Here is a 20,985-nt window from a genome sequence, read left to right on the forward strand (position 1 = left end):
GGAGAGCACACTCGCGTCATGCGGGGCCTGTCGCGTGCGCCAGCAAGACACACTTGAGCTTGGCCGTCAACGCCGCCCGGTACGCTGCCACGTCGACGTCGGCGGGTGGCGTCAAAAGCTGCTCCAAGAATGGGTCCACGACAGCGTCGAAGCGCTGGAAGAACGTGCCTGGTGCCTCGTAGCTGGGTCGTTTAGCCTGGAAGCGGGTGTCCGTCACCTTGGCGTAGGCCACGGTTAGCGCGCTCACGTCGCTGGACGCCGCGGCCGTCAGTCGCTGCCACATCCGGTACGGGTCCGTGGTTGGCGCTACATGATGATGCAGCGACGGGACGATGGCCGAGAGGAGGTGCTCGCACGCGAGCTGCACTTTCTGCGACCGAATCGCGCCACATTCCGAGGCAATGGCGTCCTTGAGCTGCGCGTCGAGATGGCGCTTCCGCATGATCTCGGCGCCGTCGCGCTGAGCTGGCGTCAGGTCGTCGGGGACCTCGGGCACCGCGGCGTTGACGGTGGTTTGGAGTACGTGCAACCGCGCCGGGCCAATCGAATCCACAATGGTGGCGTCCTCATAGTTGGGGCGCAAGTAGTAGGCGGTCATCGCAGCGTCCGTGGCCGCGAGAAACGCCGGCTGCCACGTCGATAGCTCGTCGAGACGGTTCAAGCGCGGAGCAGTGAACATCGCAGGACGAAACAGAATCTGCGGAGTTGGCGCCACCGTGGCAAACGCTTGATTTAGAACGAGCCAATCAGCATGCAAAGACGGTTTTTCGCGGGCCAATCGGGCGCCGCGAATCGGGGATCCATCGACTTGGCCGTTGTGAGTTGTCGCCGGTTGCGACTCAACGACCGCTCGATTGAAGCGGGGCAAGCAAGGAAGGAAGAGGAACCGTGTGCGAAAGACAGATGTGTCGTGCGCGTGGCGGTCGCAGTTCGCCGCAGCACTGCCTTGCCACCGGCATCTCTGTGCGATCGACGGCGGTACCGGTAGTACGGCGATCCGTCCGAAGGTCATTCGCTGCGCTGCCTTGGCCTCGTTGCTCTTCGGCAGCAGCTCGACCGAGCCCAGGAGACAGAAAACTGCGACTCGACGACTCGCCATTTGGGGAGCTCGCGATCCCAGCCGCCAGCTTCAAGCTGCCCCACGCGACGCGAAGCGTGACAGCAACGGCACGGACACCGGGGTCTCGATCATGCACCGTGTACCCTTGCTCGCAACAATACGAGGATCTGCATTCAGTGTGTAGCCACATCTCGCGACCTTGCAAGACAGACGCAATTAATGGGCCATTCCTCTGTGGGAACAGCAGCTTGAAAGCGCATACGATGGAGGTTACTGCAGATGCTGCCAGGGTCACCGAGACCGAGTGAAATCAATGCAAGCGGCCGAAAGGCAATGCATTCAGTGGCGCACACAGCTTGCAGGTCTTGCCAGGCCCTTCATTCAGCCGACGGCAACGGTCGTTGGGCTTTTGGCCTGAAGCACATCCTCGTCGACGCAAATTGGCGTTGACCGAACGACGTAAATAGTGTACATTTGTTAAAAAGGCCCAAGCCGCCGATCATAAGTTATTTTGAGAAGCACACCACACACGGCCAACGATGGCAGCCACGTACCGGTACGCCGACGCCCCGGAGCTGCAGGACTTGGAGGCCTTCGACACATGGTCCGCGAGCTTTCTCGAGTCGGCGCCAGAGCTGATGCACTACTACCTCACCCGCGGGCACGACGACCCGGCGGTGGCCCTGACCGACGACCAGCAGGCGGACGCCGCAGCCGAGGTCCCGGCGGGCAGCAGCGTCAAGGGGCGCATCTTCGCGTCCATACGGCTTATCATGAGCCTGCCCAAGGCCGTGCAGCGCGTCCTGCGCGGTGACGGCCTCGACGTGTTGGACCCATTCAACCTGTGGCAAAAGCTGCTCGGGCTGACTGCGACGTCGCCGTTGCAGCTCTGTGAGGCCTTCCACGCGCTCGTGGGTTCGACGGCGACGGCATCGGTACCGGCTCCCGACGCCTTCGACACGGCCGTCGGCGCGGTTCTGGATGGCCTCTTGGCCATTGACGCCGCCACGCCTTTGACGCCCGAGGCGTATCGCGCTGGCATCGCTGTCAAGCTCAAGACCCTCCTTTTCGCGCACCCGGCCCGCATGCGCAACCGTGAAGACATGCAAGCGGCGGTGAATGCGTGGGACTACCACGGGCTCTTGCAGCTCGCGCGGGAAGAGCTTCCGCCGGACGTCGTGGCGCCGCGGCCCGTGGCGAGAGCAAGCGGCTCGGCGCGGTCTCATACGCACATGCTCTTTCGCCAGCCGCCACCACCGCGGGACCCGACGGAAATCGCGCTCTTGGCGCCGCCGAGCGTCTTGCGACCTGTCCGTCTCGCTTGTGGGATTCTGGACGACGACAACACGAGCGACTCGGAATCGCCGCCGCCGTCGCCAACGGTCGGCAAAGCTGCAGCGCGTCGACGGCCAGCGCCACTGCAAGCGCCAAGCAACGCGTCGGCCCCCGCCCGGCAACCCCGCTTGACGACCTACGGGCAGCAAACCGCTCGGGACATGGCGCGCCTCGCAGAGCAGCACAAGACGTTGACGAAGAAGAAAGCGGAGACCACGGCGGGGTCCTTGCCGGCAAAGCGACGCGCGTCCAGCAGTGCGCCGAGTCCGCCGCCCGCCAAGCGCTCCGTCCCTCGGGTGTAGTGGCTGGCGCTCGCCACAAAACGGTACGATCATGTGTACGTCGTCAAGTATTAGTGTAACGTCAATGTTGAAGTTGTTGAAGTACGAAACCAGTCGACTGGTCGTGCATACATTTTCTGGACTCTGCTGGGGACTCTGGACTCGTACCGATTCAGATGTGGTCACATTACCAGACCAAGATGACGAGGCCGTGTACTGGGAGCAGCCTACATTGAGTAAAACGTGTTCTTGCTGGCAGGCGAGAGTCCATCCAATAGTCAGGAGTCGTGTACTAGTCGTTTAGTAGGTGCTGGCTGTCGTGGTCGCAATGTCGCGTTCGACTGTCCAAGGGCTTGCTTCGACTTCGACTAAACGACTAGATTCACACAAATGCGGGGGCGCACACTATTTCATGTTTGGAAATGCACTCGGATTCCATTGACGCAATTGAAATTGATGATGATGGCCCAACCCGCTCACGACGTCGTGGGCGCGTTCGCGCAGGCGCTGCAGCACCGCTACTTGAGCTCCGCCAGCTCACCGAACCTTCGCGCGTTTGAGGTGACATCGGCAGCCTTCCTCGATGCGCTCTTCGCCTCGTGCGGCGACGACCTTGGGCGGCTCCGGGACACGCTGCAATGCGTCTTGCTGGCGCAGACGCTTCCGCCGGCTCTGGCGGCGCAGGTCAAGACGTGGCAAGCGAATGAGCTTCAATTGGACTACGCTAGCCTCAAGCGACGCGTCGTGGCAGCTATGGCCGATGCGCCCACGCCAGTCCGCAAGCGCCGACGCGCGGCCACCGACGCATGGACCTTGGACGACTCTGCGCGCCGACCGCGACGCTTCCGAGACAGCGACTGCGCGATCTGCAGTACGTGCATGCACCCAACGTATGCATGCCCAAAGCTCGACCCGCAAATCCACGCGCTCGAGACGTACGGCTGCTCGTACTGCTCGACGTACTGCCACACACTCGAACGCTGCGCGATCTTGCGTGCGGATCTTGGTGCCGGCTCCGTTCGCGCCGGAGCTATCATTCCTGCGTGGCTTCTGTGTGGCTACTGCCGCCTCTTTGAGGTCCTCGACTGCCACGACGCTGCGTACTGCAGCCGCCTTGCCCACGATCGGCGGTCGGGCGCGGTGCATGGCAGCTACAAGGCGAGACCGACCGGCGAGTTGGTACCATCACCACCGGCGGCAGCACCTCAAGCTATCACACCTGTACGTGCGTCGGCGCCTCGCAAGGCTGTTCAGCAGGCGGCCCGTCCTCGTCTACCACGCGCCACCCTCGGGTGCTTGTACTGTACATCGACCAAGCACACCACGCGCAACTGCGGCGACCTGCGCCGGGACGTACGCTACGACCGCGTTCGGTCGTCGTTCGAATTGCCACCCGATCTCGCTTGCGCCTACTGCAAAGCCCGCGGCGATGTAAAGCTCCACCGTACGATGCGCTGCCGCCAATTGGAGCTCGACCTGCAGCATGGTGACGTCCGGCTAGCGTTCGAATCGTTGCGGCCGACGTCGTCGGGGCCACCGCGGGCAACAGCCGCCGAATTTGAAGCTGCGCTGGAGAAGCTACGGCGGGCCCGGAAGGCCGCTGCGTAGCCATCGTCGCGTCAACTTTATTGCTTCAATGGGTCTTGTTTGGGTTTTTCTAGTCATATATTATTTGCGGCACATGCCACATATACAAAGTCAACACTGGAAGAGCCATGCGTACCGGTGCGAGCGAGAGGCAGTCCAAATCGACGGCATTGCACTTGAGACTCTGAAGCGCGTACGCGATTATGCATAGAAGGCGCTAGGCTCGTGTGTTGTTGTGTTGGCCCATCGTTGCATGTGGCATCTGCCACGTTTAATGCCATGCAACACTATTTTCTACGTGTTGAAAATAGAAGATGATGACACAGAACGGCGGGACGTACGAGGGCCCGCAGCTGGAGGCGTGGGATGGCTTTCTGCTCTGGAAGCCGTTCTTCCTGCAGGCGCCGGCGACCGCCATGTACGCCGACTACTACCTCATGGACAACTACGCAGATCCGCACCTGGAAGAGCTCATCTCGTCCGAGGAGCGCGATCGGCTCCGTGGTGTCGCGACCAACGCTGCGACGCCCGTGTACACGGAGCTCCTCTCGAAGGAAGAGCTCGCTGGCGCCACCAAGCGCTTCCATAGCGAAGTCGCCATGCTCACGTCCAAGCTCGTGGCATCGGCGCTCAAGCGGCTGCAAGACGCCATGGCGGCGCAGGCCACCGCCTACCTTCTGAGCGCCGTATCGCCGTCGCTTGCCGCAGAGCTGCCGCCACTGCCACAGACGCCGCATGGCCTTTGGAAGTACATCATGGCGCAGAGCCAGCCGCCGTTCTACGATATCTTTGGCCTCTTCCAGTACACTCTCGGCATCCAGTTGCAGCGGCCGGCGGCGACCGCCTCCTTTCTTGCCGCGTTTGAGCCGGCGGTTGCCGCGCTGCTGCCGGCGCTGCTGTCGCTCCACGACGTCTCGGGCCTCTTTATCGGCGTCAAGGACATGGCGAGCGCGCACACGGTACTCAAGCGCTACCAGACGCAGCTGGCCGCCAAGCTGCAAGTGTGCTTGCTGGCCCACGCCTGTGCCCCGAACCTGACGTCCCTCTTCCAGCCAAACCCAACGACGTTCGACTATGCGACGATCAAGCTCCGACTACTCGAGTACGTCGACTCGATGCCGGCCAGCGCCGCCTTCGTCTCGACCGACGATGACCGGAACGAGACGCAGCGCAAGCGCATGGCGAGCATCCAGACATCTCTTCGGCCGGCCAAGAAGCCAAAGATGCAGATCAACCTGCCAACTACGCTTTCGCCGGCGTCGTCGATGAGCCCATCGTCGTCTCTCAAGGCAACACGCCCGCCGACACCGACACAACCACAGAAAGCTGCAGCGAACGTTCCCGCCGGTAGCATGTCGCCGCTCCAGCGGACGCCGCCGTCGCGCGCGCCGGTCGCAGCGGCTGCGCGCCCGTCGACACATGAGCAGGCCGCCCCGAGACCGCCAAAGCCACCGACACCAGCGGAGACGGCCGATGCGATATGGCGCGTACTGCCATCGCGCGCCGCACCATCTCACGGCGTGCGAACGGTTCGTGGCCGACGTGCAGCACTTCCAGGTGGCGCGTGGCTTTCACATCCCCGACGACGTGTGCTGCACCCACTGCGTCACGCTCGGAAATGTCTTGCCCCATCGCGCACTGGGCTGTCCGCGGCTCGCGTCGCTCGCCAACGGTCCCGCGACCAAGCCCTCCCGCTACGTGCCAGACCGTCGCAAGCCGTCCTGAGCCCATGTCCTCTTTCAATGTTAGCGTGTTTGTAGCCTTGGACAATCTCTCTTCGTTGCTCTCTCGGTCGCCATCGGTGCTGAGACGCCCGAGGCTCTATCGTGGTACATGTAGCCAAGGGTGTATAACCTTGACCCTTGATGTAGCCGTCCTTGCCGGACCATCGCCCTACCCCTACATACACGATTTCGAGTGTGCGACATGTGGTCCCAAATAGTGTCATGAATCCGACGAAAGGGCAATGTGATGACGACGTACGCTGGTCCCATCCTCTTGGCCCTCGATGGCTACTACGAGTGGAAGCGAGCCTTCCTAACGTCGGCGTCGGCGCTGGGCTACAGCGCTTACTACATGACCCGGGCCTACGTCGACCCGACGCTGCCAGAGTTCCTCAGCGACGAGCAGCGAGCGCACATCCGCCAGTCGGCCGAGGCCGCCGAACCGCCGGTCGACGGCGACAACAAGTCGATGGACCAGCTCGAGTACGCGCGCGGGCAGCGCCAGCAAAGGGTGCGCGACCGCGTACTTGAGTACGCAGTCCTCGAGTGCGAGTCAATGGGCCAGCGCGTCGCGCAGCGCGCTGCGAGGTACCATCTCGCCGCCATCCACGCGGACGTCCAGAGCGCGCTCGGGCACTGCGTCATGGACCCGTTTGAGCTATGGAGCGCACTGCGCCGGCAAGTCCAAGCGACCAACCGGGATCTTTTCTTGCTCCACGCACACGTCGCCGACGTCACGCTCGACGGTCTCTGGCATGTGCCCACCACGTTTCTGAGAGACTTTGACGCGGCGGCGCAGCCGTTCACGGAGCTGCTGTTGGCGCCCGACGCCGAGCTGCAGACGCTGATTGACGCCAACGACGACGCCAAGGTCCTTCTCGACGAGTACCAAGCGCAGCTCAAGGAGAAGGTTCTCTCGACCTTGTTGGCGCATGCGTGCGCGCCGCACATGTCACCGCTCTTCCAGGCGTGGCAGCTTCAAGTCGGCGGCTGGGATCATGCGTTCCTCAAGCGGCGCGCGATCGAGTACTTGCGCAGTCTCCCGAGCTCGGCCGTGCTGCTGCCGCCGAGCGATGCGGCTACGGTGGCGCGGCATGCCATCCACAGCGCACCGCCACCAATGACGGCAACGAGCGAGACGGAGACACCGACCGCTGGGAGCAGCAAGCGCAAGGCGGCGCCTCAAGACGCTCCACTGACATCAACGAAGAAGCGCAAGGCAGCACAGAAAGCCAAGTGCAAGGCGGAGACGACAGCCATGTGCAAGTACTGCTTTGAAAGGGGCCATGCGACCATCGCCTGCAGCAATCTGCGCGACGACTACATCCACGATGCTGTCCGCGACGACTTTGAACTGCGGAGCGACTATGGCTGCGCGCATTGCAAAAGCCGTGGCATTCGCAGCGTCCACCGCCAAGACCACTGTGCGATCTATCAACGCGTCGCCCATATGAACCAGCCACCTTTGGTCGAGCTCGACGTCGCGACCAATCTTCCTCTAGTCAGATAGTTGGTGAGGAATTAGTACATGGAGTAAAAGAGTTTTGATATAGCACTCGGCTAGCGTGACCTGGTGGCATGGCTGCTCACGTGCTCGCTGCCACCAGCGCATCCTGCCGTGCATCGTTCATGTTTTGGAGGTGCTAGCGAGAAGGGAATCCCGTCATCGAGGTTAGCGTTCGTGGGGATGTGACGATTTGAACGCACCGTTTTGAGCAAGGGAATCAGATTCGCTTGGTTTTGAGGGACGGCAACTTGCTGCTGGGAAGAAGGTGTGTGTTTTATAGAAGGCGTCTCTGCGCATAGAGCTAGGTCCGTCGACGCATCGCCGCATTGCGTGAACTTGAAGTTCGTTCGTGTGGGGAGTTTGGCGCGATCCAAGCTGCGCGACACGTCGAATAGCAAGCACAAGGCAGCGCACCTGCGATGCTGGCCCAGCGAACGACGCCGCAGTCGGCGCATCAACCCTTCAACTGGGTCGCTTCCTCGCACATGTTGAAGTTGCAACCGCCAATCACAGCGCCTCGGGATCGGGTCAAGTGACACGGATTTTCTGCCGCTGGCTTTGTCGTCCTGGTGGTACGTGGCGCGTGCTCGCCCGGCTGCCAGAGGTTTTCCATACCGTTGTACGCATGGGCTCTGGCCGTGGCGCCGGTGTCCGCGTTGCCAGTCGCGGGGCGCATCGGTGCTGCCGGTCGCGTGACCTCCTTTTCAGGTGAGTCTTTGAGCTCGAGAGTTGGACCATGATCCCTTCGTGGTCCAAGGCGTGTCGCAGCGGCGGGGCAGCACCACGAAAACCTCTACAAACGCATCTTCAACCAGCGTCATCGGTTGAAGACGACGATTCATTTTGAGTTTGCCTCTGTCACCCCCACCTCTCCCCAACTACCTTGCGATGACCTCGATCAACTGGACCGAGCTCGAAGACGCGGCCAAGAAGGCGTCGCTGGCGGCTTACGCGCCGTACAGCCACTTCCACGTCGGCGCCGCGCTGCTGACGTCCGATGGCCAAGTCTTTGCCGGCTGCAACGTCGAGAACGCGTCGTATCCCTTGGGCAACTGCGCCGAGCGCACCGCTGTGTACGCGGCGCGCGTCCAGGGCAACATGACGCACATCGAAGCGATTTGCATCTACACGCCGACCGAGAAGGCGACGTCGCCCTGCGGCGCGTGCCGCCAAGTGCTCAACGAGTTTGGCCCGACCATGGTCGTGCGCATGATCTGCGACGGCGACGAAGTGCTCGAGACGACGATCGACCACCTCCTCCCGTACGGCTTTGGCCCCAAGAACCTCGAAGAGGCCAAGGAAACCCGCGATGCCCGCGCCAACAGCCCGTAACGATTTAAATTAAATGTGCTCTCTCTACTTAGATGTGACGGCGAAATAACGCGCGTGGACGAGTCGAAGATGATGATGGATGGCCTTCGCGAAGAAGGGGATTTATCGCGGGCGTAGCGAGCATGTACTAATAGCCCACCGAGTGGAAAGGACGGTTTATTACGAGCGCAATCGGTAGCAAGTACAATGACGCATCGTTGCGGTCGCACTACTGGGCATGGGTTCGAATCCACCGAGCGACTCCTTTCCTGCGTCACGGGAAACCAGCGTCTGAGTTAGTTAGCACAGCTTCCGCACACGATTCCTGGTAGCAAGGGCATCAAAATTGCTTGTCATGGTAGTGTAGTGTACATGATTGTACCGGTATCAAAACAAGCTGATTGAAGAGTGCGATGCCTCGTCACATTTTTCAGAAAAGACTCGAAAACCTTGAAAAAGACTTCTGTAAAAAACAAAAACAACGCGTAGCATGTTATGTACATCCCGACATTTCCAATCACAGCCAGGACGACGCATCTAGTTCTTGGTGCCCGAGTACGCCGTGTCGCTCTTGTAGCCATTGGCGAGCTGGCTCTTGAGGTAGCAGCGACCGCCGTTCATGGTGAAGCCGGCGCAGTTGGACGTCGTCTTGCAGAGGCTGTGGCACATCGTCGCTTGGTCGACCGCCGACCCAGGCACGTCGATACCGCGAATGTCGTTGCCCCAGTAATCTTGCTTCCACTGGATCGACGGGCCCGCGCCCTTGATGCCCGACGACACGTGCGCGTTCACACGCGGCACGCCGACGCTCGACTTCATGTAGCACGAGCCGTAGCCGACCGAGTACGCGACGCACTTGTCGTTCTTGTGGCACATCGCGCAGCACTGCGCGAGCTGCTCGGTTGTCGATCCCGACACCGGGCCGTTGCCAATGTCGTTGTTGGTGCCGCCGTTCGTAAAGTCAACGCCCATCTGCGCCGTGCACGTGCCCGACGACGACGACGACGACGACGCCGGGACGCCCGAGACGAGGCCGCTCGAAGGCCTCGTCGGCGGGGCAGTCGTGCGTCTTGGTGTCGGCGGGGAAGAGGTAGGCGTCTGGCGCGTCCGGCTTGTCGTCGAGAAGCGCCTTGCAGTTGGCCTTGCCCTTGTGACGCGTCGGCGTCAGCGACATGGGCACGTTGAAGCCGACAGCCTTGGTCTTCTCCTTGCAGTCCTGGAAGCTGTTGCAGTTGCCCGGCTACATGGTCCCATGCATGAGCTATCCAAGGAGTGCAGGCTGCGTGCTGTACCATGGGCGGGATGTTGCTAAAGTCATACCACAGACGCCCGTTGAGCACATACTCGATGACTAGCAGACAATATGAGGACCACAGGAACGAGGCGATGCGGCGTACGGTTGACTTGGTCGGACGCCGTGTGGCGAAAGATGCCTGGCTTTTCGTGCGAGATGGTGACGCCGCAGCTCTTGTCGCGCGTCTGGCCGGGCGCGATGTCACAGAGGTGCTTGCCGTGGGCGGCGTAGAGGTTGATGGTGTAGCTGCACTTGTTGTTGAAGACAAACTCGGCGGCGTCGACTGCAGAGAGGCCAGCGGCCGCCAGTGCCACGTAGGAAGAGAGCAGCTTCATGGTTCTACCAGCTCCTTGTCGCGCAAATTGAAGACTGAGCCGACGTGCGCGCGGCTACGATACAGGATCGCCATCGTGGCCGCCCCCACATGTACAGTGTATGCAGCATACAATAAAGCGTCGTGTGTTTCTATACAAACACCAAGCGTACATAAAATGCGCATTGAATACTGGATGTTACACATTCCTTTTCACCACGAAATGCTGGCGACCTTGGTGCAACAGCAAACGCGGGCGCGTGAGTAGCACCCGACGACCTTGCCACGCCTTGCCTCATACCATTGCACTTGCCATTGCATGCATCATATCGCAGCTTCCAGGCCAGGCCAACACTGTATCGGGCTCGCCCCATGATAAGGTTGTTTGGATGGTGGTGGCGTGAGGTTCACTGGTCATAAATTATGTAATAAATTCTCGACGAACGGATGTGGATACATGAAGACGATCTTCGCTAAATAGATAGATTAGTAAGGTTGCTAAAGCGTTAGACTGGCGTGCGGTACACGGACTCGAGATCGTCGTCGGTCTCGGCTTCGCCAACGCTCGAGCAATACGTGGCTTCAACGTTCACGGCGGCTGGCGTCGTCGAGCGACTAAAGATCGCAAAGACGCCGCAGAGCGCCAGGGCCGCGCCGAGGCATGCGACGCTCCACGACGTGCTGCCGACACTGGCGTTCCAGTACGGGTACCCGGTGCCCGACCCGGTGGAAGAGGACGACCCGACACACGCCGAGAGATTGCCACAAGAGAAGGTCCAAGCGGCGGTGATGGGCCCCACGAGCATCGTCGTCGAAGCGTTGCAAGTCGCTTGCGACGCAAACTGAACGCAACCGCGGGTGCCCGTAGAAACACACAGCGAGTTGTTGGGTGTGAGCGCGACCCAGCCGTTGGACCCTTGGACGCAGTCCCAATGCAGCGGCGCGGAGGAGAGGGCCGCCCGCGCGAAGTAGCACCATGAGGACGCCGACTCGTACCCGGTCGAGCCCCAGTACATGGAGTGGTCGGCGCCGCACTGCGCAGGGTGCAAGGCCACGTCGAGCTTGGTGGGCACGCGGAGGAGGTCGGCGACGCTGGTGGCCGTGACGCAGTTGACGCCGTCGTTCGAGTAGCACTCCGGTTGTCCGACGGTCGAGCTCGAGTTGCGGACCATGAGGTAGCCTTCGCCCGAGCCAATGTAGCTCCACGGCGCTTGGATCGACGACGTGTTGGTGGTCGTGTTGGTGGTCGCGGGTTGGACGCGGAAGGACGAGATTTTGTAGGGCCAGTTGCCGAGCAGCGACGTCGAGTGGTGCCACACCGCCGAGTTGCCGGCGTCATCGTATGTCACAAACTCGGTCGCGGGGTCGACGACGATCGAGAAGATCGGGCGCTTCCACTGGGCGAGCGTAGCAGCCGCGTCATCGGACGAGCCGACCGTGAGGGATTGGCCGAGGTACTGAGGCAGTTCGTAGAGCACGACCGACGGGCGCGAGGCAAGCGCGAGGCCAAGCCATGCGCTCATGCAGCAGAGGGAGGACTTGAACATGGCAAATGAAATTGGAAAATGATATCCATGGGCCACGACCAGCTGCGATTGCGTTTAAACGCATGGTATCTATTATAGGTTAAAGGAGGGAATGATGGTAGCGATGACGATGGAAAGGCGTGCCGTCGACACGGCACGACGAATCGATCGAGAGGCATCACTTGTACGCACAGGTGCAACACCGACGCTCTTTAGTATTGCAGCGCGGTCTCAACGCTCAGAATCTTTTCTTTCTTGTGTCCTGCCTGCACACCCGAGGCATTTCCCGACGATGTTACTGCGCTATCCTAGTCCCACAGGACTAGAATATTGGTAGAGTCCAAGGTACTACTAGGTATTACCGCACATTTATCTCGACGGTTTGTACTAGTAGGGTAAGCTAGATGTCTCGTGCGCGGCACTGCGATTTACGACGCTTGACACTGAGAGCCATGGGTTCAACCCTTCCTGTACCATGGGAACCTGGGACGTTATCGTCTGCTGTACGATCTTTGTCCAAGGTGTCGCTTCCACGACACTACAATGCGACCAAGTATCTCGTCACGGGCAGTGGCCGCCGACGCCAAAGTCCGCTGTCACTCACCGACTTGCTTTCAGGTTTTACGTATAAAACGCATATCGGTCAAAGATTTTCCACAGCAGATCTTATCGCAGCTGGTCGGCGATGCATGGGATTGGCTCTTTTCGAGTGGCGAATTGCCCACGTTTCGTAATCCCGCTTATGGCTGGTCACATGGAAGCGGTGACATGATGACCAAAAGCGCATCAGTTCATGATGGACGCTGAAGGGAAGAGGGCGATGCCTGCGCGTGTCATCATCCTGTCGGCGTCTGAGAAAGGGCAGATTTTGATCGCTTCGGACCGGTATTCGGTAATCAAACGCCGATATCGCGATCGTGGGCTCGTGACACCTGTGGACACGACGGATCCAAGGACAAGACGGCGAATGTCAGGCGCTAGTACGTGCACAGGATAGATTTTTTCATGTCGAGTGCCCGGGACAATTATAGTAGATGATGGACCGATAGACCAATCGGATCGGGCTGCAGAATCTCAAAATGCGGCTTTAATCCCCAAGAAGCTCCACGTTGATTTTCACGCCACACGTTGATTTGGCGACCACGGGCTGGCGTCATCGATCTTTTTGGCATTTTTCTTGGGGAGGCGAATGCGCGTGATTCGAAATCGTCAAAGAGAAAGAATCGTGGTCCGATATAGACATGTTGTGCCAAATGTGACCATTTGAACCTGTCGAGTCGACAAGATCCCACAGAAATCGCAAACTTCGTCATCGAATGCGCACCAAGTTGCATGTCTCGATGGCAGACCGGAAGGAAACGTGTGAAAAGTCTTGTTGACGTACTAGCACATTTCCGCAACGGCGCTTCTCTGACGACACGAGCACCTTTCGGTCGCCTTCACGTTCGTTCACGAGGTCAAAAGGTGCAACAAACCCACGTCTTTCTCAAGTGGCCACAGACCTCCTTGCGTCTTGGCTGCACTGTTTGTGTTGTCACTACGAGGAATAAGACCTCCTTTGCAAGGCCTCAGACGTCGCGTAGCTTGTATGAAGGTGACAGCGCAGAGATACCCTCGCAACACGAAAATGCACGCCAAGTCGATACGCCGCAGTCAATCGTCAGGTATATTGAAGTGTGGGCATTGAGCTTCTTGGGTTGCCCCATACCAGTGGTTATACCCGTGCTGGCTATCGTAGCTAGAGCATGCCGATAGAGCCGTTCGAGGCGCTGGCGATCGTAGAGGGTCGTCTATCGAAGGACCAAATTCTCGTCGGAGGACGAAACTATTGGCGCGTTCAATTGTAAAAGCATCCTTTAGCATGGTTGCACTTTGTTGCTTTCGACTCGCATCGTCACCAATATATATGAACGTGTTTCGCGTTATCTCCGATGTTACAAAGAGTTCGCATACGTCGAGACTAGCAATCTCTTTCTTCTTCATTCGCTCACCGGGCCGTGGCTGCGCAGGCGGCGGCGCGGGAGCTCGTTTTGCTCTTCTGTTGTCGTCCGGGGGCGCTTGTGGCCGCGGGTGAGGCCCACGACGACAAGCTCCGTAAATTCCTTCCAGGCTTCGCGATCGGCCACAAAGCTACGCAGCTTGTTGAGGTCCTCGAGAGACGCCAGCGACTGAGGCGGCGTCAACGACTGGAGGTCGCGGTGCAGGACGATCGGCAACGTGATCTTGGTGCGGCCTAGAAAACGGGGCGCCTCGGGAGCGGCCATCGTCACCAAGAGTCAATTTATAGTCGCACTATATTATAGTACCGGTAGTTTTACTTGTCATTGGTTGTTGAAATGGGTCGTCTATTGTATATATTAACGTGTTCCGCGTTATCTTCACTAACACGTTACAAAGACTTTGCATACGTAGAGCTACCGGTACGCCGGAATGCGTGGGAGTTGGCACCAGCACTGCCAGCACTTGATCGTTAGGAGTGAGCTGCGCAAGGAGAGATCCATCCCGTCGTCGACCCCACTCATGGACGTCGTCTATTTCAATATTACAAGAGATAAAACTAGGTACGCTACATAAATTATCGGACTATCTTCGTCGTGTACACTCGGTTGAGAAACATGATCTAAGCAGACGAAGGCAGGAGCACGATCCGCAGGACAATGTGCTGGCCATTCCTGTTGTGGGGCCAGACAAGTTGACTAAGAGCGGTATGCTCAGGCTCTTGAACGAGGATGTGGTGCGAGTGCAGTTGAGCTTGACCACCACTGCACTGCTTTACGCTCGCCCGGATCTGTCACGACCAGGCGCGTGGACAGTTCGTGGTCAGTGGCCTTGCACGCCCGGCAGTTTTTGCGGGCGCGGCGAGGCAGCACAGACTTCTTGGCTGGGTCCGAAGCCCCATCATTGTCTGGAGGGTATAGCTTGATCCGGTTCTTGCCTGTCCTTGGCTTGGGTTTGGGCTGCTTCGTCGGCGGCCCGTCACCTTCACCTGGTTGAGCATCGGAGAGCTTGCGCTTCCCGGAGGCTATCTCGTTGATCTCTAGCCCCGTCCTGAAATTTTGGTAGGCTTCAATCTTGGACAAGAGCACGTCATCAAACGCCTTGAGCGACTTAGCTGGGTTGACTTCTAGATGTCGCGACACCTCGTGCTTCACCCACGCCGGTTCGATCTTCTCCGTGATGGCCTTGATCGCAATACGGCGAATGGCCTTCACCTTGATCGCTTCGGTAAGGGCCTGCTTATCGATGATCTTGCCGATTTGACACATGTAGTCACGTCTGATCGACGCGGCGTCATCCGTCATCTTCGGCATGCGCAGCGTCCGGAAGCACTTGTTGAGGGCATCTACCGACTCGATGTTCTTGGACGAGGTCGTCTCCATGATTGCAGCAAGGCGATCTCGCAGCTCCTTCTCCGTGATCGTAGCGAGGTCTCAGTCGTACTCGAAGTGGATCTCAAACACCGTGCGAGGAGAGATGTGTCCCCCGGATAGCAGGCAGTTGTATCCGCAGAGAAAAATGGAGTGAGCGACGTTGGCGAGCTTCAGCGTGGGCACTCGATGAGGCGCCGATAGAAGCTATGCCGAGGCGTCGCTCCTAAGCTATTGTTCTCAGTATGTGATACCTAGACGAAGATAGATATATCTTCCAAATAGTCGTCCTTTCCCTAACGGCTTATCCACCCACCCACAACCAATAAGGTCGTGTGGACGGTCCTGGCTTGCGTCGGTTGGAGCATGGGTTGTCGCAATCGTCCAGACACAACACGCGCCTTGACGGCTATCGTCCATGGACTTGGCAGCGGGAAGTCGGCGAGAAAGACGCGATCGATCCGGACTGGCGAGACGTTGAACCAGACGCAGGCGCGGAGCACATGTTTGACCAAAGAGTATTTTTACTTGTTTTTTGTATGCCATCCGACCACGAGACGTTGTGGACACCTTGCAGCAAGGTCTTCGTGTCACTGGCGACTAGAGAAACTCGATGGAGCAACTGACGCATGATCGTGGCCAAGGGTCATCCTAGCCACGCTGAGGGTGTTAGCATAACGCAGTGGGATCCAGCGTCATCTTGGGCGCAGCTAGTGGCCTTGTGTGTGAGGGTACCACTGAAAGAAGGTGCATTGGCGGTGAGTTCTCGTAAGCATGGTACCCTCGAGCATCGATCTAGTAGCTCCATATCAGGATCGAAGCGTGTCAAAATCAGATGTTGGTGGTATCAGCGCCAGATTAGTAGTTAGATCGATTGTGGCGCGTCCCACATTTGACCGCCTGCTTCCCACCGTGCTGGAATCTCCACCCAGCATGCAGCACAAGGAGCGTGGTCTTCGTGGTCGCGCGCCGTCGACTGTGCAGATCGTACTGTCATTTTCAGATTGCATTCATGCTCCGTCTACTCGTGCTTGGTGCACTTGCTCTATGCATCAACGTCGACGCGATGGCCGTCACCTTCTTCGAGGACCCAGCGTACCAAGGCCAGTCGCTCACGGTCGCCGCGGCCGACGACGCCGCCGCCGCGCTCCAGCGCTGGTCCAAACCGATTCAATCCATCACGCTCGATGCCAACACGGAGCTCGTGACGTACGATCGCCCAGAGCGACAAGGCCAGTCCGCGATCTGGCGCTACTCGACAACACGTCTCGGTAGCTGGACTCAGCGCGTCGCTTCGTTCGAGCTCCGACGAGCAGACGCGGAAGCGACAGTGCTGGACACCAACTGGAAGCACCTCCGCGTTCCCACCGGCTACGTGCAAGTGCGGGCGGGCGACACGATCGAGTGCCGGTCACATGATAGTGTCAACTGCGACGTCCATATGGTCAATGCCACAAGCGACACCCGACGTCCTGTGCACCCTGCTCGGTGCGGCGCCGAGTACGCCATGTACTGGGGCGTCTCTAGCTCTGACGACGCTGCGTCTTGGTGCTCGATCGCCAAGGAGGCTCTAACAGCGCCGACACCATCGTGGTCGTGTGTATCCCAGCAGTCGGATTGGATCATCACATCATCATCATCAAATAACGGCTCGCGTTGCGTCGGACTCGGTGTGTGCGATCGCTTCGGGAGCCTTGCAAGATGCCAGGACGTCGCGTCGACACTGCTTTGTACGGATAGTATCACCAGCTTCAACAGCCCTCGTTCGATTGAAAATCAGCGAGCCAGCTGTCATCCTCATCGACGGCTCCAGCGGCCAAGTCGGGATGTACGTGCTTGCTTTGTGTGTTGTTGTGTCAAGGTGCTGACGTTGCTGTGGTTAGGGCTCTGGGGCTTCGGTGCGATGATTGTGGTGTTAATAGCCGTCGGCATCGTTGTTGCTATCAAGCTCAAGAAGGAAAAGTCTGTGGATCAACTCGAGGCCACATATTGCTCGAGCATCGGGGACGAAGACGACCTGCGTCACCCCGTCTAGCCAAAACAGCATGTTGACAGAAGACACCTTAACTTAGTTATCTAATAACTTTAAACACAAAGTAGTGTTAGGGTTAAACGTCGAATACACCCGTTTGCTCATTTAAACACACTCAAGTTCTACTAAACCTTGCTTGAAAACAGCGGGCGAAAACCTCTTTGGCGCACGCCAAGCCACCCGTCGCTGCATGGTAGCATGACCGAGAGGCCCTTCTTCAGCCCACGTGCAACGAAGCCCTCGTGGGCCAAGGGTCAAGATGCATAATTTTATTGACCCGCGACTGGGCCGACACGAGCGTACTACAAGTTGAGTGTACACAGAAAAGGTCTTGTTTCGAATGGTGGGATGTGGTCTATCAGCAAAAGGATTCGTCGTCTAGAGGTCGCTGCTCTTGGGGCCCTCGTCGGTCTTCTTGGCCGCGCCACCAAACTTTTTCCACTGCTTGACGACGACTGGCGTGACGAAGAACGTGAGCGGCCACCGGATCGGCGCGAGCATCTTGTAGAGCGCGTAGGTCACGACTGCGTTGCTGGCCGTGTGCACGCCATCGGACGACGTGGTCGCGTTCGCCGCGGCGACGCTGTTGCGCCAGCTGTCGAGGAAGGCGCCGACGTCGAGGCCTTTAGTGACGCTCACGTACAGCAGCGAGTACGAGAGCAGCGAGAGCGTCGTGTGGGTCACGAGCCCGACCGTGCCATACTCCTTGAGGAAGGCCTTGCCCTTGGCCGTCCAGCTCGTCGGTGGCGGCGCCTCTCGCTGCGTGCTCAGGCTAGCGGCCGTCGTCGTCGGAAGCATGGTCGTCGTCGGGCGGAGGCGGCGGAGGAATCGGCCAGTGTGGGCGAGCATCGCGACGGCCAGTTCTGAGGTCAGCCACACTATCGGCGCACCCATTGGGCGCTGGCACAGCTTTTCAGCCAATCACATACCGCCATTCCAAGACGCCGCACGCCTGCCACGTACTACTACCCACCAGCGCGCTCCCATCAACCTCCTGCGCTGCGAAGGCCCATCTACCGACTCGTGCTACTGCATGAGGCTGCTCGTCGAGGTGCGGTGACGTGGCGTGGCGTCGGCCGGGCAAGGCCACCGGAGAGTGATGGTCCGTTCACGAACGGGATAGTTTCTCGCGGCACGCGTGAAGCTGGGTTTTTGTACCAAGGCCAAGCAAGGGCGCCATCTTGAACCGCCATGCCCAACCGCCAAGATGGCGGCAGCTCCATTAGCTCTTTTATTAGAGCAAGGCGCAACCGCCGAGATCGAAGTTCAAGCCTCCAAGCTCATTTGCGATTTGCTCGTCCATCTCCGATCCTCTTAGCTACTCAACGCTCTTTTAACCCACCCACCAGTCCCTTCTTGGGCGGCGGCGGCCTCCCAACACGAACCCCGTTCGTCTCCCCCATGCACTTGCGTTTATAGCCGAGGGGACGAAAGCGTTCAAGGGCGATGCTTGACGACGATACGAAGAGATGGAGGGTCCTTGCTCGCACAGCTTCTACGGTATTCTGCTTATTGATATCAGTGCATGTGCATGTCATACACCTCTCATTTGCTACCGGTATCGCGTCTCGCTACTTGGACGTCCCGTCCTTTCTGCCGCTTCTCGCCGTAGGACGGGTACCAGGTAGAAAGGGTACATAAATTCAATTTATGTACCCTTGCAGGTCGGCAGCCACTGCTGCGTCCATGAGCCATGTTGATGGCTTATCGGTGTAATAACATTGCGCGGCTACTGGGATACGCGATGGACCTTGATGCTGCCGCTGCCACGGCCTTGTCGGCGAGAACGGATCGGATTCGGGCGCCCCACGACCATAGCCATCAATCGCACGAGCTTACGCCTTTTCTCGAAGCTTGACGGCGGATTAAAGACCTAAAAAGGCGTCGGTCAACGGTGTCGAACCCGCGGCAACGGTCTGGCAACTTCAAGCCTCACTGTTTTAACATTCGGGCGCGTTCATAGGCGCGTTGAAACGCTTCAACGGCCAGAAGACTCTGCCTTTCTGCGACACGGCTGCCATTTTGCCTTTCGCTCTGCCGCGTCCCGACGCCCTCCCGCCGCCTTCGTGTCGCGCTTCCTATTCGCGATCGACAAAGCCCCCTAAGCCGGCCGGGCTGTCCGGATAACCTCGTCCTCCTCTGCCACGCCTTTGCATCTGTGACACGCAAACCATGACAGCGTCACGAACCTCATCACCAAGAACCGCCGGTATGGACCAGCGCCGCAACACTGACACGGGCGACCCGCCGTCCGTCCAAGTCCTCTGCAACCCGTCGCTCGTGAGCCGCATGGCCGAGTTCCAGCCCGGCGTTGCGTACGCGATCACGGCGTACTGCCGCGAGCTCAAGTCGGACCGCCCGACGCTCGCGCTCGCCCTCAAGGACAACAGCCTCGTGGGCGTGGCCGCAGCACGCGGCGACCTGCGCATGGTCCAGACGGTCCTCGCGCACATGGCCCACCCCGACCGCGCGATCGAGTACGCCATGTTCTGCGCCATTCTCTCGGGCCAGCGCCACGTGCTCGAGCATCTCTACCGCGTCTGGCTCGACGGCAGCAGCAGCAGCAACAACAACAACGCTGTGCCGCCCATCTCGACGTATGCGCTCAACGGCGCAGCCAAGCACGGCCATCTACCGATTCTGCGCTTCTTGCATGCGCAGGACGGCGTCGTCGGCTGGACGACCGACTGCATGAACAGCGCCGCGGCCTCGGGCCACCTCGAGATCGTGCGCTTCTTGCACGAGCACCGCACCGAAGGCTGCACCGTCTACGCGATGAATCAGGCGGCGGAGCACGGCCATTTGCACGTCGTGCGCTTCCTCCACGAACATCGTACGGAAGGGTGCACGAGCTTTGCGATGGACCAAGCGGCCAAGAACGGCCACCTCGACGTTGTCCGCTTCCTCCACGAACACCGCAACGAAGGCTGTACGACGTACGCCATGACGAGCGCGGCCTTCTCGGGGCATTTGGAGATCGTCCGGTTCCTCCACGAAGTGCGCCACGAGGGCTGCACGAAGGAAGCCATGGACGGCGCGGCGCTGTACGGCCACCTCGACGTTGTTCGCTTCTTGCACGAGTACCGCAACGAGGGCTGCACGGCGCGCGCGATCAACTGGGCGGCCGCGCACGGCAGCCTCGACGTCGTGCGCTACTTGCATTTTCACCGGTCCGAAGGCTGCGTGCAACATGCGAGTGCGCTCGCGGCGCAGTTTGGCCACGCGACGATCGTCAGCTGGTGCCGCACGCTGCAGTAGACACTCTTTTCTCTTATTTCTTGATATGGTTTGCATGACTAAAGTGTACACCAACTAACGTACACAAATATATATCTTATTGCCTTGCCGACGACGAATTCGCACACATGAGACGAAGAACGCAACGCCGCGGCTGCCACGTCATGGACTATCATGTTTGACAGTTTATGGCTTTTGACAGGACGAAGATCGCCACGCAAGACCTGGTTGAAGAAGGTCCATCATGCATTCTGAGAGAATCACTAGTGCCACGGCAGCCTGCGACGAGGCCACCATCGCACTGGCTAGAAGACACACTACTTAAGGCAATCGCTGGCCCTCCCAACTCGGATCTTATTGTACCCGAGCAGCTATCGTGACGATGCGGACAAGCGAAAACCTCCTACCGG

At 59.3% G+C, this 20,985-nt stretch overlaps 12 protein-coding genes across 12 annotated transcripts; 7 read left to right on the forward strand and 5 right to left on the reverse strand.

Moving 5' to 3' along the window:
- Nucleotide 1: 1 nt before the first annotated feature.
- Nucleotides 2–679, reverse strand: SPRG_04865 (hypothetical protein; the record flags this gene model as incomplete). Its single annotated transcript, XM_012344006.1, has 1 exon — nt 2–679. One exon carries the CDS (start codon nt 677–679, stop codon nt 17–19), a length of 663 nt encoding a protein of 220 aa, XP_012199396.1. The 3' UTR covers nt 2–16.
- Nucleotides 680–1,577: 898 nt separating this feature from the next.
- SPRG_04866 (hypothetical protein) lies at nt 1,578–2,697 on the forward strand (the record flags this gene model as incomplete). Its single annotated transcript, XM_012344007.1, has 1 exon — nt 1,578–2,697. The coding sequence occupies exon 1, from the start codon at nt 1,600–1,602 to the stop codon at nt 2,695–2,697; it is 1,098 nt and encodes a 365-aa protein (XP_012199397.1). The 5' UTR covers nt 1,578–1,599.
- Nucleotides 2,698–3,138: 441 nt separating this feature from the next.
- Nucleotides 3,139–4,284, forward strand: SPRG_04867 (hypothetical protein; the record flags this gene model as incomplete). The annotated part of the gene is made up of 1 exon (XM_012344008.1): nt 3,139–4,284. The coding sequence occupies one exon, from the start codon at nt 3,139–3,141 to the stop codon at nt 4,282–4,284; it is 1,146 nt and encodes a 381-aa protein (XP_012199398.1).
- A 296-nt stretch (nt 4,285–4,580) lies between these two features.
- Nucleotides 4,581–5,988, forward strand: SPRG_04868 (hypothetical protein; the record flags this gene model as incomplete). Its single annotated transcript, XM_012344009.1, has 2 exons — nt 4,581–5,750; nt 5,812–5,988. The coding sequence occupies 2 exons, from the start codon at nt 4,581–4,583 to the stop codon at nt 5,986–5,988; spliced, it is 1,347 nt and encodes a 448-aa protein (XP_012199399.1).
- Nucleotides 5,989–6,234: 246 nt separating this feature from the next.
- On the forward strand, nt 6,235–7,497 carry SPRG_04869 (hypothetical protein; the record flags this gene model as incomplete). Its single annotated transcript, XM_012344010.1, has 1 exon — nt 6,235–7,497. One exon carries the CDS (start codon nt 6,235–6,237, stop codon nt 7,495–7,497), a length of 1,263 nt encoding a protein of 420 aa, XP_012199400.1.
- Nucleotides 7,498–8,341: 844 nt separating this feature from the next.
- SPRG_04870 (cytidine deaminase) lies at nt 8,342–8,853 on the forward strand. Its single transcript, XM_012344011.1, has one exon. The coding sequence runs from the start codon at nt 8,383–8,385 to the stop codon at nt 8,824–8,826; it is 444 nt and encodes a 147-aa protein (XP_012199401.1). The 5' UTR covers nt 8,342–8,382; the 3' UTR covers nt 8,827–8,853.
- Nucleotides 8,854–9,342: 489 nt separating this feature from the next.
- SPRG_04871 (hypothetical protein) lies at nt 9,343–10,434 on the reverse strand (the record flags this gene model as incomplete). The annotated part of the gene is made up of 4 exons (XM_012344012.1): nt 9,343–9,777; nt 9,818–10,045; nt 10,098–10,156; nt 10,203–10,434. 4 exons carry the CDS (start codon nt 10,432–10,434, stop codon nt 9,343–9,345), a joined length of 954 nt encoding a protein of 317 aa, XP_012199402.1.
- A 484-nt stretch (nt 10,435–10,918) lies between these two features.
- Nucleotides 10,919–11,962, reverse strand: SPRG_04872 (hypothetical protein; the record flags this gene model as incomplete). Its single annotated transcript, XM_012344013.1, has 1 exon — nt 10,919–11,962. The coding sequence occupies exon 1, from the start codon at nt 11,957–11,959 to the stop codon at nt 10,919–10,921; it is 1,041 nt and encodes a 346-aa protein (XP_012199403.1). The 5' UTR covers nt 11,960–11,962.
- Nucleotides 11,963–14,975: 3,013 nt separating this feature from the next.
- On the reverse strand, nt 14,976–15,364 carry SPRG_04873 (hypothetical protein; the record flags this gene model as incomplete). The annotated part of the gene is made up of 2 exons (XM_012344014.1): nt 15,035–15,364; nt 14,976–15,009 (listed from the first exon to the last, which is right to left on the reverse strand). Exons 1-2 carry the CDS (start codon nt 15,316–15,318, stop codon nt 14,976–14,978), a joined length of 318 nt encoding a protein of 105 aa, XP_012199404.1. The 5' UTR covers nt 15,319–15,364.
- A 1,008-nt stretch (nt 15,365–16,372) lies between these two features.
- Nucleotides 16,373–16,880, forward strand: SPRG_04874 (hypothetical protein; the record flags this gene model as incomplete). The annotated part of the gene is made up of 2 exons (XM_012344015.1): nt 16,373–16,815; nt 16,871–16,880. 2 exons carry the CDS (start codon nt 16,373–16,375, stop codon nt 16,878–16,880), a joined length of 453 nt encoding a protein of 150 aa, XP_012199405.1.
- A 769-nt stretch (nt 16,881–17,649) lies between these two features.
- Nucleotides 17,650–18,248, reverse strand: SPRG_04875 (hypothetical protein). Its single transcript, XM_012344016.1, has one exon. It carries the CDS (start codon nt 18,230–18,232, stop codon nt 17,717–17,719), a length of 516 nt encoding a protein of 171 aa, XP_012199406.1. The 5' UTR covers nt 18,233–18,248; the 3' UTR covers nt 17,650–17,716.
- A 716-nt stretch (nt 18,249–18,964) lies between these two features.
- SPRG_04876 (hypothetical protein) lies at nt 18,965–20,687 on the forward strand. Its single transcript, XM_012344017.1, has 2 exons — nt 18,965–19,252; nt 19,302–20,687. Exon 2 carries the CDS (start codon nt 19,511–19,513, stop codon nt 20,594–20,596), a length of 1,086 nt encoding a protein of 361 aa, XP_012199407.1. The 5' UTR covers nt 18,965–19,252; nt 19,302–19,510; the 3' UTR covers nt 20,597–20,687.
- The last annotated feature ends 298 nt before the right edge of the window (nt 20,688–20,985 follow it).

Source organism: Saprolegnia parasitica (assembly GCF_000151545.1).
Source record: "Saprolegnia parasitica CBS 223.65 unplaced genomic scaffold supercont2.16, whole genome shotgun sequence".
NCBI classification, from domain to species: domain Eukaryota; phylum Oomycota; class Saprolegniomycetes; order Saprolegniales; family Saprolegniaceae; genus Saprolegnia; species Saprolegnia parasitica.